The following is a 12,567-nucleotide window of genomic DNA, read 5'->3' as shown; positions in this document are numbered from 1 at the left end:
TTTTTATACATAATGTCATACTGTGTTTTATTTTACGATCGGTTCAAACATGAAATTATTCCTTTTTCTTACCGGAAAACCCTAAATCGTAAACTAACTTGAAAGTGCCGAGAATTCCCAGTCCACACAAGGCCAGGGTTGTCAAATAGAGAACCCTGTCCATTGGGCCACCCTTCAAGAAAACAGGTAACGAATTCTTAGCCTAGAAAGCAAAATAAATACGAATCAATCTATGTTGTAACCTAGAACAACTCAACCGATGTAAACATACCTGAAACGTTTCCATGCTCTTGCGCAGTCCTTCTGGCAGTTTTTCCGAGATGTACGTTTTCGGTTCCGGATGGTGCCCCATGTCGACTGGAGAAAGCTACAAAACGAATTAGAAATTAGAATGTTCATCCTCATTGATGCGTTCGGTTATGCAATCACGTGCCCAACATGGAGGAAATCTAATGATTTCCTCGTTACTAACGATGAGGATTGGTGCTTACCAGAGTGTTAAAATTTATTCAAAATACACTTACCTTAGTTTATCGATAGAATCAAAAAGATTTCAGGAAAAACTGTCGATTACCAACGGTTTGGTACTTATGCACTTTTCCACAAGATGAATTAGACTGACTGGCAAATCGTACGCAGTTTAATGTTGATGCACTCGAGCAGCGCTAGCTATTTTTACATTCAATCTAATATTTGGCAGCGATGTTCGAGCTGCAGTCTGCAGTCCTACTGCACTGTAGATATGCGATCTAACTTGTGCAAACCGTGCAAACGTAATTTAAATTCATTTTTTCGAGCAAAACGATCTATTCACTAACAAGAACTCACTATTCACTGAACAACTACGGATCGATGGAAACGCATGGTGATTAACTGATGTCCAGTATTTCGTTTATTATAAAAACCGAACGAAACGGTAGAGTAAAAGGCGAAAGATTTATTCGACATTTTGATGAGAGATCAGAGTAGATTTTTTTTTTTTATTTTTTCAACGAATCTTTCAATTTATCAAGGATTTATCAAATTTTAGAATAAGATAAGGCACGCTTACCTGCCATGCTGCTTATGTTTGCATATTCGGCGACGCAACGGCTGCATCACCACGTTTTAATTGTTTTTACCGAATAGCTTGTTAACAGTATTTAATAAAAAAAATTACACTTTTGAAGATTATCGGTCCTTGTAAAGACAGATCTTGCAAATAATCAAGAATTTTTCCGAAAGTTTATTGTCACAGGCTGTGGCTACCTTTAAGGCCCAGACACAACGCATACGGAATTTACTACGTTGCGGAAAATTCACAGAAAACCCATGGAAAAACTGTCAATTTGCCGCAACGTAGTAAAATCCGTATGCATTGTGTTTGGTCCTTAACTGTGACTTTGACGTAAAAACTAGCCTACTATAATTAATATATCAGCATGAAGTATTCCACCACGCACACATATAAAGAATTTTTGACATTAGCTGAGGCCCACGCTGAGGCTGTTTGCAGTAGGAGTAATATCAACAACATCAAATTCCAAACTCCCGGATCCTCTCCTCCACTCTTTGCTCCCCTCTCACTCCTACATAAGCAATCCTCAGCAAATGTCATTCTCGTTGGTGACGAAACCGCAAATTACTTCATACAGGGGAGCAGATTTATCCCTATTATAAATTATCATTGGATTTTCCCGACGCACGGACAAAACCTCAGCACTTCTCCAGGGTCGTTTGTATAGGGTTGCCAAGTGGCCGGTTTTTGGCCGGCCCGATCGGGTTTTCACTTGCAAAGCCGGTGGCCGGTCAATTCTGCAAAAAGGCAGGTTTTCCGACATATGAAGCCGAATTTGTACTTTTTGTCTAATTAGTAAATTTTCTGATAAATTTATTAGCAATCTTGAGCAGTGGATTATTGAAGATAGCCAGTTTTGCAGTGACAATACTTTGCTTTTGGTGCTAATATACATCAAATTGTCCACTAGCGCCAGAAGCAAGTAGTTGTTACTCTGATACTAGCTATCTTCAATAATCCATTCAATGTTCGTTGTGGTTTCGACTGTGATGTCCTAAAAAGTTTCGAAATGCCTGTGCTGTAATTATTCCCAGGGTTCGGTAGATCAGCCTTTGGGGGCGTACTTCCGGTTCGCGAATGGGAGTGGGAGCTAAATAGCTTACTTACTTACTTATCCGCCATGTCAACGAACACCAGCAGAAGAGAGTTCTGGAATTCGTTGATCTGCTCCAATATAATTCGGAGAGTTGTGATATGGTCTACACATGATCGGCCAGCACGGAATCCAACTTACTGCCGCCGGAGAGTAGCGTCGATCTTCTCCTGGATCCGGTTGAGGATTACCTTACAGAGTACTTTGAGAGTAATACAGAGCAACGTGATGCCACGCCAGTTACCGCATTTAGTTAGGTCTCCTTTCTTAGGGACTTTGACCAATATGTCCTGCATCCAGTCCACCGGAAAAGTTGCGGTTTCCCAGATATTGCTGAAAAGCTGATGGCTGACAAAGATGGGTCAGCTTTGAGCATTTCGGCTGAAATACGATCTATCCCTTGCGCTCTATTGGATTTCATACTCTTGATGGCTGCTACAATTTCATCCAGCGATGGCACCTCCGAGTTGACGCGATTAATTCGACGAACTGTAGGCGTCGTACGCTGCTGGTTGTGTTAGTCTCTGACATTTGAAACTCGGAAGAGTTGTTCAAAATGTTCAGTCAATCGCTTAAGCTGTTCTGTACGGTCAGTCAATAGCTGACCAGCTCTGTCCTTTAGCGGCATCGTTGTATTCATCCTGGCACCACTAAGGCGGCGAAAAATATCGTACAACAAACGGGGATTTCATCACTGGTCGTGATGAAGGCGTTCTTGATGCCGGTCCATTGCTCTTCGACGGTTCCACCAGGTGGCAACTCCGGGGCTCGAAAGCCCTTTTCACCTCAGGATTCTCCAATCGGCGGACGTCGTAGCGGCACCCAACTTTCTCCTCCCGTCGCTGGACACGTGCGACGCGCAGACGTATTCGTCACGTAGACGTCAGCGATAACAAGATGATGGTCGGATGCAATATCAGCGCTGCGTTTGTTGCGTGCGTACATCAAGAAGGCTCCTTCACCATATCCGGCTGATGCAGGTGTGGTCGATTTGGTTTTCTGTTCGGCCGTCGCGGGAAACCCACGTGACTTTATGTACTGGTCTATGGAGGAAGAGCGATCCACCAATGACCATGTTGTTATTACCACAAAATTCTGTAAACAGCTCCCCGTTTTCGCTCATCTCTCCTAGGCCGTGTTAAAAAACAGAGCATCGACGATTAATGTATATAAATCGAAGAGCAGATGGTGAAAACTGCATACATTGTGCTGCACTGGTAGAAACGCTAGAGCACAAGCTTCGGGAGTGTCCACGAGTAACAACTGCGTGGGAAATACTACAACGACCAGTAGCACCCTTTCGCCGTGGCCACAGACGTCTTGAATTCAACGATATCGTAAAACCAATCCTAAGCGGAACAACTCGAATACACAAACTAGATATTCTTTAAAAAATAGCAAATTATGTAAATTTTATCGCAGAATGTAGAAATAATGTAGACTTACCTAGTTTAAGATTTGAACTCGGTTATAGAACTTATTGAACTTACTATACATATAATAAACTAAAAAAAATCTATTGAATCTCATACCAAAACTATCTCAACAAATGGTCAAATGACTGGACTCATATCTCAGTGGTAGAGTATTGCGTATAAAACTTGGATCTAGTGTTTCATCGGCGTTCAATAAGTCTGGCGTTCCTCAAGGTAGCAACATGGAACCTTTGCTTTTCTTGTTTTTCCACTTTTGTCGCTTGGTACTGGCTGCAAACTAATGTCCGCTGACGACCCGAAATTGTTTGTTCCAATACAAAACCTGCAAGAACTGCTCTATTTGTTTGGTGAATGGTGCAAACTGAACTGGCAAAGTTGTCCAAGATAGTGATCTTGGCGCCTTACTGGACCCAAAACTGACGTTTAACTTACATCGTGAGCTAATCATCTCTAAAGCATCTCGGCAGCTTGGATTCATTTTTAAGATTGGAAGAAATTTTGAGGATCTCCATTGTCTAAATACACTATATTGCGCCTTAGTTCGCTAACCTGGAACATACGCGCCTAAGCGTGTGCAAAGAAGATTCATCCGACTTGCGTTGACATTTTCCATGGGACCATCCGGATAACTTGCCCCCTTATGCAGATAGATGCCGTTTACTTGAACTTGACAGTACACACTAGAATGTAGACGCAAAGTGCAACAGGCATTAGTTGTAGCCAAAATTATCAACGGCGAAGTTTAACTTTAGTTTTATTCATGTAGGTAGACAAATTCAAGGTCAGATGAATTATCCCAAATAAATGGAGATTTAAAAAATGCACTTCTGAAGATTATCGCAGCAATCAAGAGTTTTACTGAGAGTTTATTAACATAGCTTGACGTAAAAATCAGCCTACTATGTCAATAACAACACACAATGGAGCAACCTCACGACTTCTCAGACAGATAGATCCCAAATATCATCAACCACTTCATTGCTGTCAATAGTCAGTGTTCGTGGGAGGCAAACGTTACTTTGTCTGGAACCTTTTCCTACCATATATGTATTTGGTTTTCGACGCCTGCTACCATATATTTGGTCTGGCGTAGATTGCCCAAGGTTTCTAGTAATGATGGCGCCTTTCCGAGGTTTCTGGTAATCATGTCGAGGTCGTCGACGAAGGCTAGGAGTTTTCTATTTACTCTTGCTGAAGATCGTTCCTCTCGTTTCGATGCCCGCTCGCCGGACCACACATTCAATAGCGATATTGAACAACATACAGGACTGTTCAGTCCAACCCCTTTCCGCAACCCTCGCCTCTGCGCGTTTCGAAAGGACTTGAAAATGCCCCCGAAACATGCACGTATGTAGCACAGCACCCGCTACAGGGTAGCTTTGATCAACCACGTCAGTTTGTCCGAAACCCCGTTCTAGTGATTTATCTACCGTAGCTGAAATCCACAAAAATATGATGCGTGAGCACGTGGTACTCCCGACATATCTGGAAGATTTGTCGGTGAGTGCAAATTTGATAAGCAGTAGCACGGGATTCCATAAAGCTCGCCTGATACTGCCCTACGAATTCTTTTGAGAATAGACTACGTAACAAGTTCTGGGAGAGCAAATCCTTAAAATTATCCAGTAGAGTACCGTTGTTAGGGTACCGCCAGAGTGCAAGCGACATGCGACTCGACGCGACATTTCTTGCTGTAGTTAAACGCGCAGCCCTTTTTCGCCCGAAGCAGGACTGTGCATTTAGCAACATGAGAGCGAAGTCGCGTCGCGTCGCTGTCGCGTGCACTCTCTACGGGGCCTTAGTGGTTCTTTGCAATTTTTGTAGAGTTCTGTTGGAAGTCCCTCCTTTCCGGCGGCTCTATTATTCTTCAGCTGATTATTCTCTTCGAGATCGGGAGTTGACACGCTGTAATTGTTTGTAGGCACTCCTAGGCTAACTTCCGTTCCGTTTCCTTATGTTATAACGCCATTGAGATGCCCATCAAAGGACTGTTTCAGGTTTCCCAGGTTCAGGTTTTAGGAATAGTTATTTCAGCTCCTCACGATCCCTGTCCTCCTTCTGACGCTTTTTCCTCCTCAGGCCAAATTCTCCCTTGTGGATGTAATACAGAGGTTCGCCTCACCTAGCACCGCGATTGCGGCCACATTGCCGGCCGAATGTATCATACTCCATTCGTTTTCGAGGGCCGAAGCATCTAGCTGCACAGAGGAAGGCAAACCTTCAAACAGTGCGCGCCGGGGTGACTCTTGCCATGTCAAGAATTCCTCTCCATTGTACTCGTCGCCAATACGTTGCGCGTCTCGACACACGCAAGTCGGCTTCAACCTAGTCAAGCCATCTAGCACCTTGGCCCCACTATTTCTGGTGCCGGTGGGGCCTTGAAGAGAACGAATTTCACTGCACAGTCGTCCGGCATCCTTGCGACGTGGCCGGCCCACCGTAGTCTCCCAATTTTCGCCAGGTGTACGATGGGAATCTCTCCAAGCAGTGCCTGTAGCTCGGGATTCATACGCCTCCGCCACTCTCCGCTTTCCGTTTGTACTTCGCCAATAATAGTCCGCAGAACCTTTCGTTCAAATACGGGTATGTCTTTCGTAATCAAAATTACTATCTCAAGTCCGTAGAAGACTACCGGTTTGATTAGCGTTTTGTACATCGTCAGCTTTGTGCGGCAGCGTATGCTCCTAGATCGAAGCATCTAGCGGAGGGAAAAGTAGGCTCGATTTCCAGCTTGAATGAGTTGTTGGTTCTCCTCACTCATTCGAGTACGAGTTTGATCAGTTAAAAGATTTTTACCCCGGAAGTATTTTTATTGCTGTAAATTTTTACGGGAGTCCTGACGCAGATGCTTGTGATGTACTGACAATTGACCTTCAATGCCCGCTTTCCGATGCACCTTGTTCCTTCTCAATGAGATTTTTTGCCGCCTCGATGAACGGAGCTGATTACAAGCTGTGAAAGAAGAACTCAGCAAAACGCAAAACGATGTCTGGCGTCTAGTGGAACGCCAATTCGCCCATTTTGCTGATCAAGACGTACTCATTGGCTAAAGGTTTTCAACAGAAGCCAGGATTGGACTGCACAGAGACCTATGCTATGATTCGGACACGGATTCCTTACTGTGGACGTTCATAGAAAGATGTACTTGCATCAGCAAGACGTGAAAACGACTTTTCTCTATGACTATGGAGATCTACAAGACGTTCGGAGCAGTTCCAAATGACGGATAGCGGTGAAATCAGCTATTTCCTTGGAATCAAGATTTGATACGGTATATTGACAGGAATTTTTTCGCTATCCAATGAATTGGGAATTAATCGTTTGCTCACGAGGTTTGGAATGGTTGAGCGCAATACTGTCAGCACACCAATCGAAAAAGTAAGATAACGGTTCACCGCGAGGCAACAAACAAAATGTGTGTGTTTCTCCGGATATTATTTAGTCCGTAGAATACCTCGGCTAATATCAAAAGAATCCCAGCGACTTCCACGGGCACCGAAAAGAATTGTTCGCTACTTTGCTAACCAGTATCCAGCCATCAAAACAGGATCTGTTTTCTAATTTTGCGAAAACAGTATAATTTTAATATTGGTTCGGTATCTTGAAATCGCGAAATTTTTGTGACACTCTCTTACTTTAGCTTACTTTAAAGTTTAACTTCTAGACTACCACTCGGAAAATAAGGTTCACACCACCATTTGCGAATTTAAATCTTCAAATCCTATCACTTTTAAGTCAGACTTACCAGGTTTCCATCTCCGTGCACGATTATAAACAACAATTATTATTGGTATTCTCATGTAAAATGAAGCGAAAAAAACTGACGTAAACTCAGACTACAGGAAGTCATGGCTTGCTTTGTTCAACTCTGAAGCGTATAGCTGTACTCCAGTCATAACTCTGGCAAATGGGAAAACTAGAGTGGTTGCTGGTTGATGATCTTTTCCGTTCTATTCACCACTGAAATTTTGCCCAAAATTATTTTTTACATAAAATATATTTCTGTTAAATTAAATATTGTTCATATATATTAAGATGTTTTTGTTGTTTATATACTTAATGACCACTTTTAACATATATATTTTAATTGTTTTCCACTTGTTTTAATTGTTTATATGTGTGTGTGTCGCTCTTGCAGTAATATTTGTTTCTGTTATACATTATTCCGTCAGTTTTTTTTTGTTTGTTTCCATATGTTCATAGTGTGTTTATATTATCATTTCATGTGTTCCGCGATCCTAGAGTTTCCCTATCAAGTTTCGTCGTTCATAACTAGTTTCATCGTAATTTTGCAAGCTGAACGTTGCTTTTGCATTCAGCTTCTCCACATCATTCCACATTATCATGTTCCATCATCATCATCATCATCAGCGTATGATTATAATCATATAACGTTTCATGTTTTTTTTTGTTTTTGCTTTGCTTTGCTTTGCTCGCCACTATCCTACTTTGTTGTTTTGTTTGCAATAGTTTTCTTGTTTTGTAGAAAGAAAAAATAAGGTAAATTATAATATTTTTTTAAAAAAATACAAAATATAACATTTCTAATAAACAAATTATCATAAATGTAATAAAAATGAGATATAAAGGTGTTTTTTTGTTTTGTAAAAAATATTTTGCATATGAATTCTAATGAATAGAGATTGTTTAGTAAAATTTATACAATTACTATTATACCCCCATCATTAATATAATCATGTATATACTTTTAGTAATAATTGTTTTATGATTTTCCTTCTCATTTATTTTTTGTTATCGTCATCTATTTTTTCCTTGAATCATGGTTCGATAGAATAGGTTTTTTGCATATCCATTAATGTATGTATAGCATTCGTTTATCCGTTGCTTTTAGATTACAAGAAACCTAGATTTCTGTTTCTCATTGTTCTTCTCCCTGGTGCTTATCATCAGCATTCTCATTTCTCTCCCCGCCTTTTCCGTATTATTAGTAACTAGCTTTCCTCTAGCCAACATTTGTCTGCATCTCAATTCGCTTTTTTACTTTTTTTTTACTAGAAACGTTTTAGAAAAAAATGAAACGTCATATTTTTCACCGCTGGTTTATATACAAATTACACAGTTTTATTAACAGAAATAAGGTCGAATGAACGATAAAATTTACAATTGTTTAGGCATTCCTTTTTTCCGTTTCCGTATTCTTTTTGAGAAGAACTTCGTTTACGTTGAATTGCTTGCGTCGTTTCCGTAAGATTTTACTTTTATCGCTCCCCGTTCGTCGGATGTTGCCCTGACTCAAACTCATTCAATCAAGTAACGAAAAACGATGCGTCATCATGCTCCTCACTTGGTCTTACTTTCGAACTCGATTTTTTTTTTGTTTTCGTATAACTTTCAGTATGTTTATCCTGTTTCACCTGTTTCCAGTTGCATTCTTGAACACGAGAAAAAAAGGGGTTCATTCGCTAAACTAGTAGAAACATTATACAACTACTAAAAACTTGTTGTTCTCCTAACGTAAAATAGAGTGGAAGTAGGGCGTTGGAAAATAAACAAGCGGATAAATAAAAAGCATCGTGTAAATATGATTTGCGCGCTAGCTTAAGGGGGAAAAACGTAAAAAAATGAAATGCACAACTTATCTATTATCAGTGTATTGCAAATACGTCATTTTTTGAAGGGGGCAAGGATCCAGTAAAAACTAAATAAACAACAACAGCGGAAAACTACAGGTACAATATAACATAAAAGTAATTGCTTTTTGTTGCTATTGTTCCATGTGGCATACCTGTTGCAGCAGAAGTGCTACATTAGCTGGGGGGGGGGGGGGATGTCAATCGGTTAGTTTCTCGACTATTCACGCTTTATCCTCTCTTGTAACTTTGTGTAAATAGAGCTAAATATAGGGCGAATAAAATGCATCATCGTACTCACAAACAATTTAGCTAATAAAACGATACAAGAAAAAAATTGCACTTGGAACAATTACCAATAAAAGAAAAAAAAATAAACTGAATTGCCGTCTTAAAACCAAAAATAAAAAATAAAAATAGCTTGCGATCCGTTTTTTTGTCGAATGTTCTGTAAACCAATCCGAAATGACAGAGCCGAACGTTGAGACAACTTAGTTGCAGGTTTCGCTTTAATTTTTTAAGTTTTTCTAAATTTCCAAAACTGTTTTAAAGTTTACTTTTGTTTTGTTGGAAGAAACAACGATCCTATGACCCAGTGTGCAATCAGAGCCAAGAGGTAAACCCACACAAACACACACAGCAGCAACATAAAATTTCGCCTACTGTGGGCTGTGCGCAATTGCGTTCGAGCGGTTCGTGTCATGCGTAAACGAGTGGACATCACGTTCTAGTCAAATAGAAAGTTACTTTGCTATTGCTTTTGTTAAATGTGCTGGCCGTAAAACACGTCGTTCCTCACTAGTTCAACAGCAAAAAATTACTTGCAATTTTGGTGTGACTGATGGAAAATTAATTAGCGGACTGGGCTGGAATATTGGAAGACCTTTTTCCTGGGGATGTTATAGCTTTACGTCACTTTCTCGCCACTCAGCAGCGGGGAAAGCCAGGAAGCGGCTGTGTGGTTTTTGGCACTTACCGCCTAGAAGAACTACGAAACGTTCGAAAGAAGCTTGAACATGAAGGAACCTTTTGTCTGAAACCTGTCGAACTCTGTCATTTCGGAACGAGACCGGTATTGGGCCCACGGAATTTGACGACATAGACAAATTGAGCTCAAATATATGCTTATGTATGTGTGTGTGTTGTTGTTGGAGTGCATGAGATTTGATTGTGTTATTTTTTTCTTTTCTTCCTTAATTTCTGTGTGTAGCTTAGTTTTGTCTTACCTATTATGATAACCTGTATTCATGCTAGCCGTACGTAAAAATCGAGAAGTATGAGAATAATAGCATTAGAAAATGGTGTTTCCTAGTTTCGATTGGTTTGATTCGTTTCGCGCTAAGTATATTGCCTGTTTCAGTAGATGCAATGGTTTAGATCGGTAAAAACGTAGTTTTTTCTTTAAAAGAGCTTGTATGGAATGCATTCAGTTTTTTTATATTTCATTGCGAAGTATTTCGACTTCTTCCTTGTTCAGATGGGAAATTAATCTGTCTAAGTGTGACTATTTTAGTGAGTTTGAATATTACGATAGAGCTATTTTTACACGTTTTCCATCCGGTTCTCGTCTCCTTCCTTGCTTGTTTCTGCTCGTTTATAATTAATAATACTATAGTTTTCCTTGTTTTTTTTGTTTCTCTCCGTTATGTTGATAAACATATATTGATTATTTTGTTTCATTTTCGGATTAACATTCCTAGCGTTGCATCAAGCGGTTTGTATGGTTTTGCTCGTCTGTCTGCGTCTGCTAGGCATTAGATTTTCAACTGATTCGCTGCCGTTTATTACTTACTGAAATTCTCGGAAAACAGAATGCTCTGCAAGCGAACGAACTAAACACAATGTACGTACGTTTCAAAAGAACAACGAAGAATCAACCTGAACAATCTTTTCCTGGACAACAAATCGCGTAATTGGCTCAACTTTTCTTCCACTATCTCTAAGCGTAATATAAGGACACTGTAGCTTTTCTGTTTTTTTTTCTTCTTTTGTTGAATTCATTATAAACATCCTATGCTCATCGTTTTCGATCGTTACTCTTCCTCGAGTAAACGCACACAGTCTATCCGCTGTATTTTTTGTGTTTTTGCTCTTTCTGCTCTTCCTGTTTTGCTTCTAATGGGAATAATCGTAACATAAACAATATAGCAAATTTAACATATAATATTATTTGTGACCGTTTCTCATGATACTGCCAACTCCTTCGATCGAATGCTGCCTCCCTTCCGTCCGTACTTCATTCGTTTTCACATTCTTGATTTTAGAAAAGACCAAACACTGGAGAATATTTTTCTACTGGTTTTCGTTCCACCACAATGTTGCACAGCAAATTAGCTAGATAATGTATGTTGTTTTGTTATGTTTTGCGTCTATTACGTGTATTATTATTTTTTTCTTACGTTTCCCAGATTAGCAATAGTTTTGTAATAGTTGTAGCAGTGTGACAAACAGTGACAGCAATATTCTTTGACGGTGAATTGTTTTTCAATATTTCCTCCACCACAGCATATAAACTATTTATTTTCTTGTTTCCTCCTGCTGTTGCTCTATGTTCCTCTTGTTTCTTCACCTGGTTCGGACTAATAACGACTGCTAGATAGTAGTAAGCATCGATAATTGAGTAGCACTTGTGACAATCATGATTAAAAAATGCACAGCGAAAAAAAATGTAAGTGTGGTGCCCCCCCATTCGCCCCTCTCTTCTTAGCTTTTCACACCGGGACGCTCAAAAAGGGACGCCAGACCGGTGTAAGAAAAAATAGAAAGGGGCAGAGAGCGAGCGAGGCAATAAGAGAGTGAGAGAGAGACGTTGACTGCAGATTTTGAATTATAGATTAGAAGTTTCACTTCAGGCAAGCTGCCACGATCATCGACAGTACGATGAAGATGAGAACGAACAGGACTGCCTTGCTGGAGTCCGCCTCGAACAGCTCGGAAACCGTTTGCATCAGATTGGCGCCCTTGGGCAAGTGGAGCAGTGTTTGCGCAGCGCTGCTGGCATTTTGATTCGCCTGATTATGGCCGTCGTAACCTGCGGAAGCATTGGCAAGGATTAGCTCACCTCGACTGTTGACCACGTTGCCGGCAAACAGCGTCCTCGTGTGGGACGACGAGTACGAGCCGTCCACTTCGTCGTGGTATGCACCGCCGTGTCTCGAGTGGCCACCATGCGAGCTGGCCGTCGAAGTTCGATGTGGTGTCAGCTGGTGGTGCAAAACTGGCGAAAATTGACCATGGATCTCCTCCCCATTGGACCGAATTCGAACCGGGCATACCTTGAACAGGTAACCCACCCCGTAGCACAGATTGTAGATGGTGTGTCGTGTTTCCGGTCCACGGTAGATCTAAAAAAAATTAAAGAACAAATTGAAACTCGACTTATTTCGGATT

General features: G+C 40.7%; 2 protein-coding genes across 13 annotated transcripts in view; both read right to left on the bottom strand.

Moving 5' to 3' along the window:
• Positions 1-47: 47 nt before the first annotated feature.
• Positions 48-616, bottom strand: LOC128743789 (cytochrome c oxidase subunit 7A, mitochondrial-like). The gene is made up of 3 exons (XM_053840456.1): positions 525-616; positions 272-367; positions 48-202 (listed from the first exon to the last, which is right to left on the bottom strand). Exons 2-3 carry the CDS (start codon positions 350-352, stop codon positions 56-58), a joined length of 228 nt encoding a protein of 75 aa, XP_053696431.1. The 5' UTR covers positions 353-367; positions 525-616; the 3' UTR covers positions 48-55.
• Positions 617-7,583: 6,967 nt separating this feature from the next.
• Positions 7,584-12,567, bottom strand: part of LOC128742806 (fibronectin type III domain-containing protein 3B) — a 94,105-nt gene continuing 89,121 nt past the window's right edge. For 11 of the 12 annotated variants that reach the window (XM_053839267.1, XM_053839268.1, XM_053839274.1 and 8 more), the window contains one exon: positions 7,584-12,521. In XM_053839267.1, coding sequence (XP_053695242.1) covers positions 12,021-12,521 — 501 coding nt within the window. In that variant the 3' untranslated portion in view covers positions 7,584-12,020. The remainder of the gene's footprint in view (positions 12,522-12,567) is intronic. The other variant, XR_008412270.1, reaches the window with a different exon arrangement.

This window comes from Sabethes cyaneus, chromosome 3 (genome assembly GCF_943734655.1).
Source record: "Sabethes cyaneus chromosome 3, idSabCyanKW18_F2, whole genome shotgun sequence".
Classification (NCBI taxonomy): Eukaryota; Metazoa; Arthropoda; class Insecta; order Diptera; family Culicidae; genus Sabethes; species Sabethes cyaneus.
This window is presented reverse-complemented; position numbering and strand designations above follow the sequence as displayed.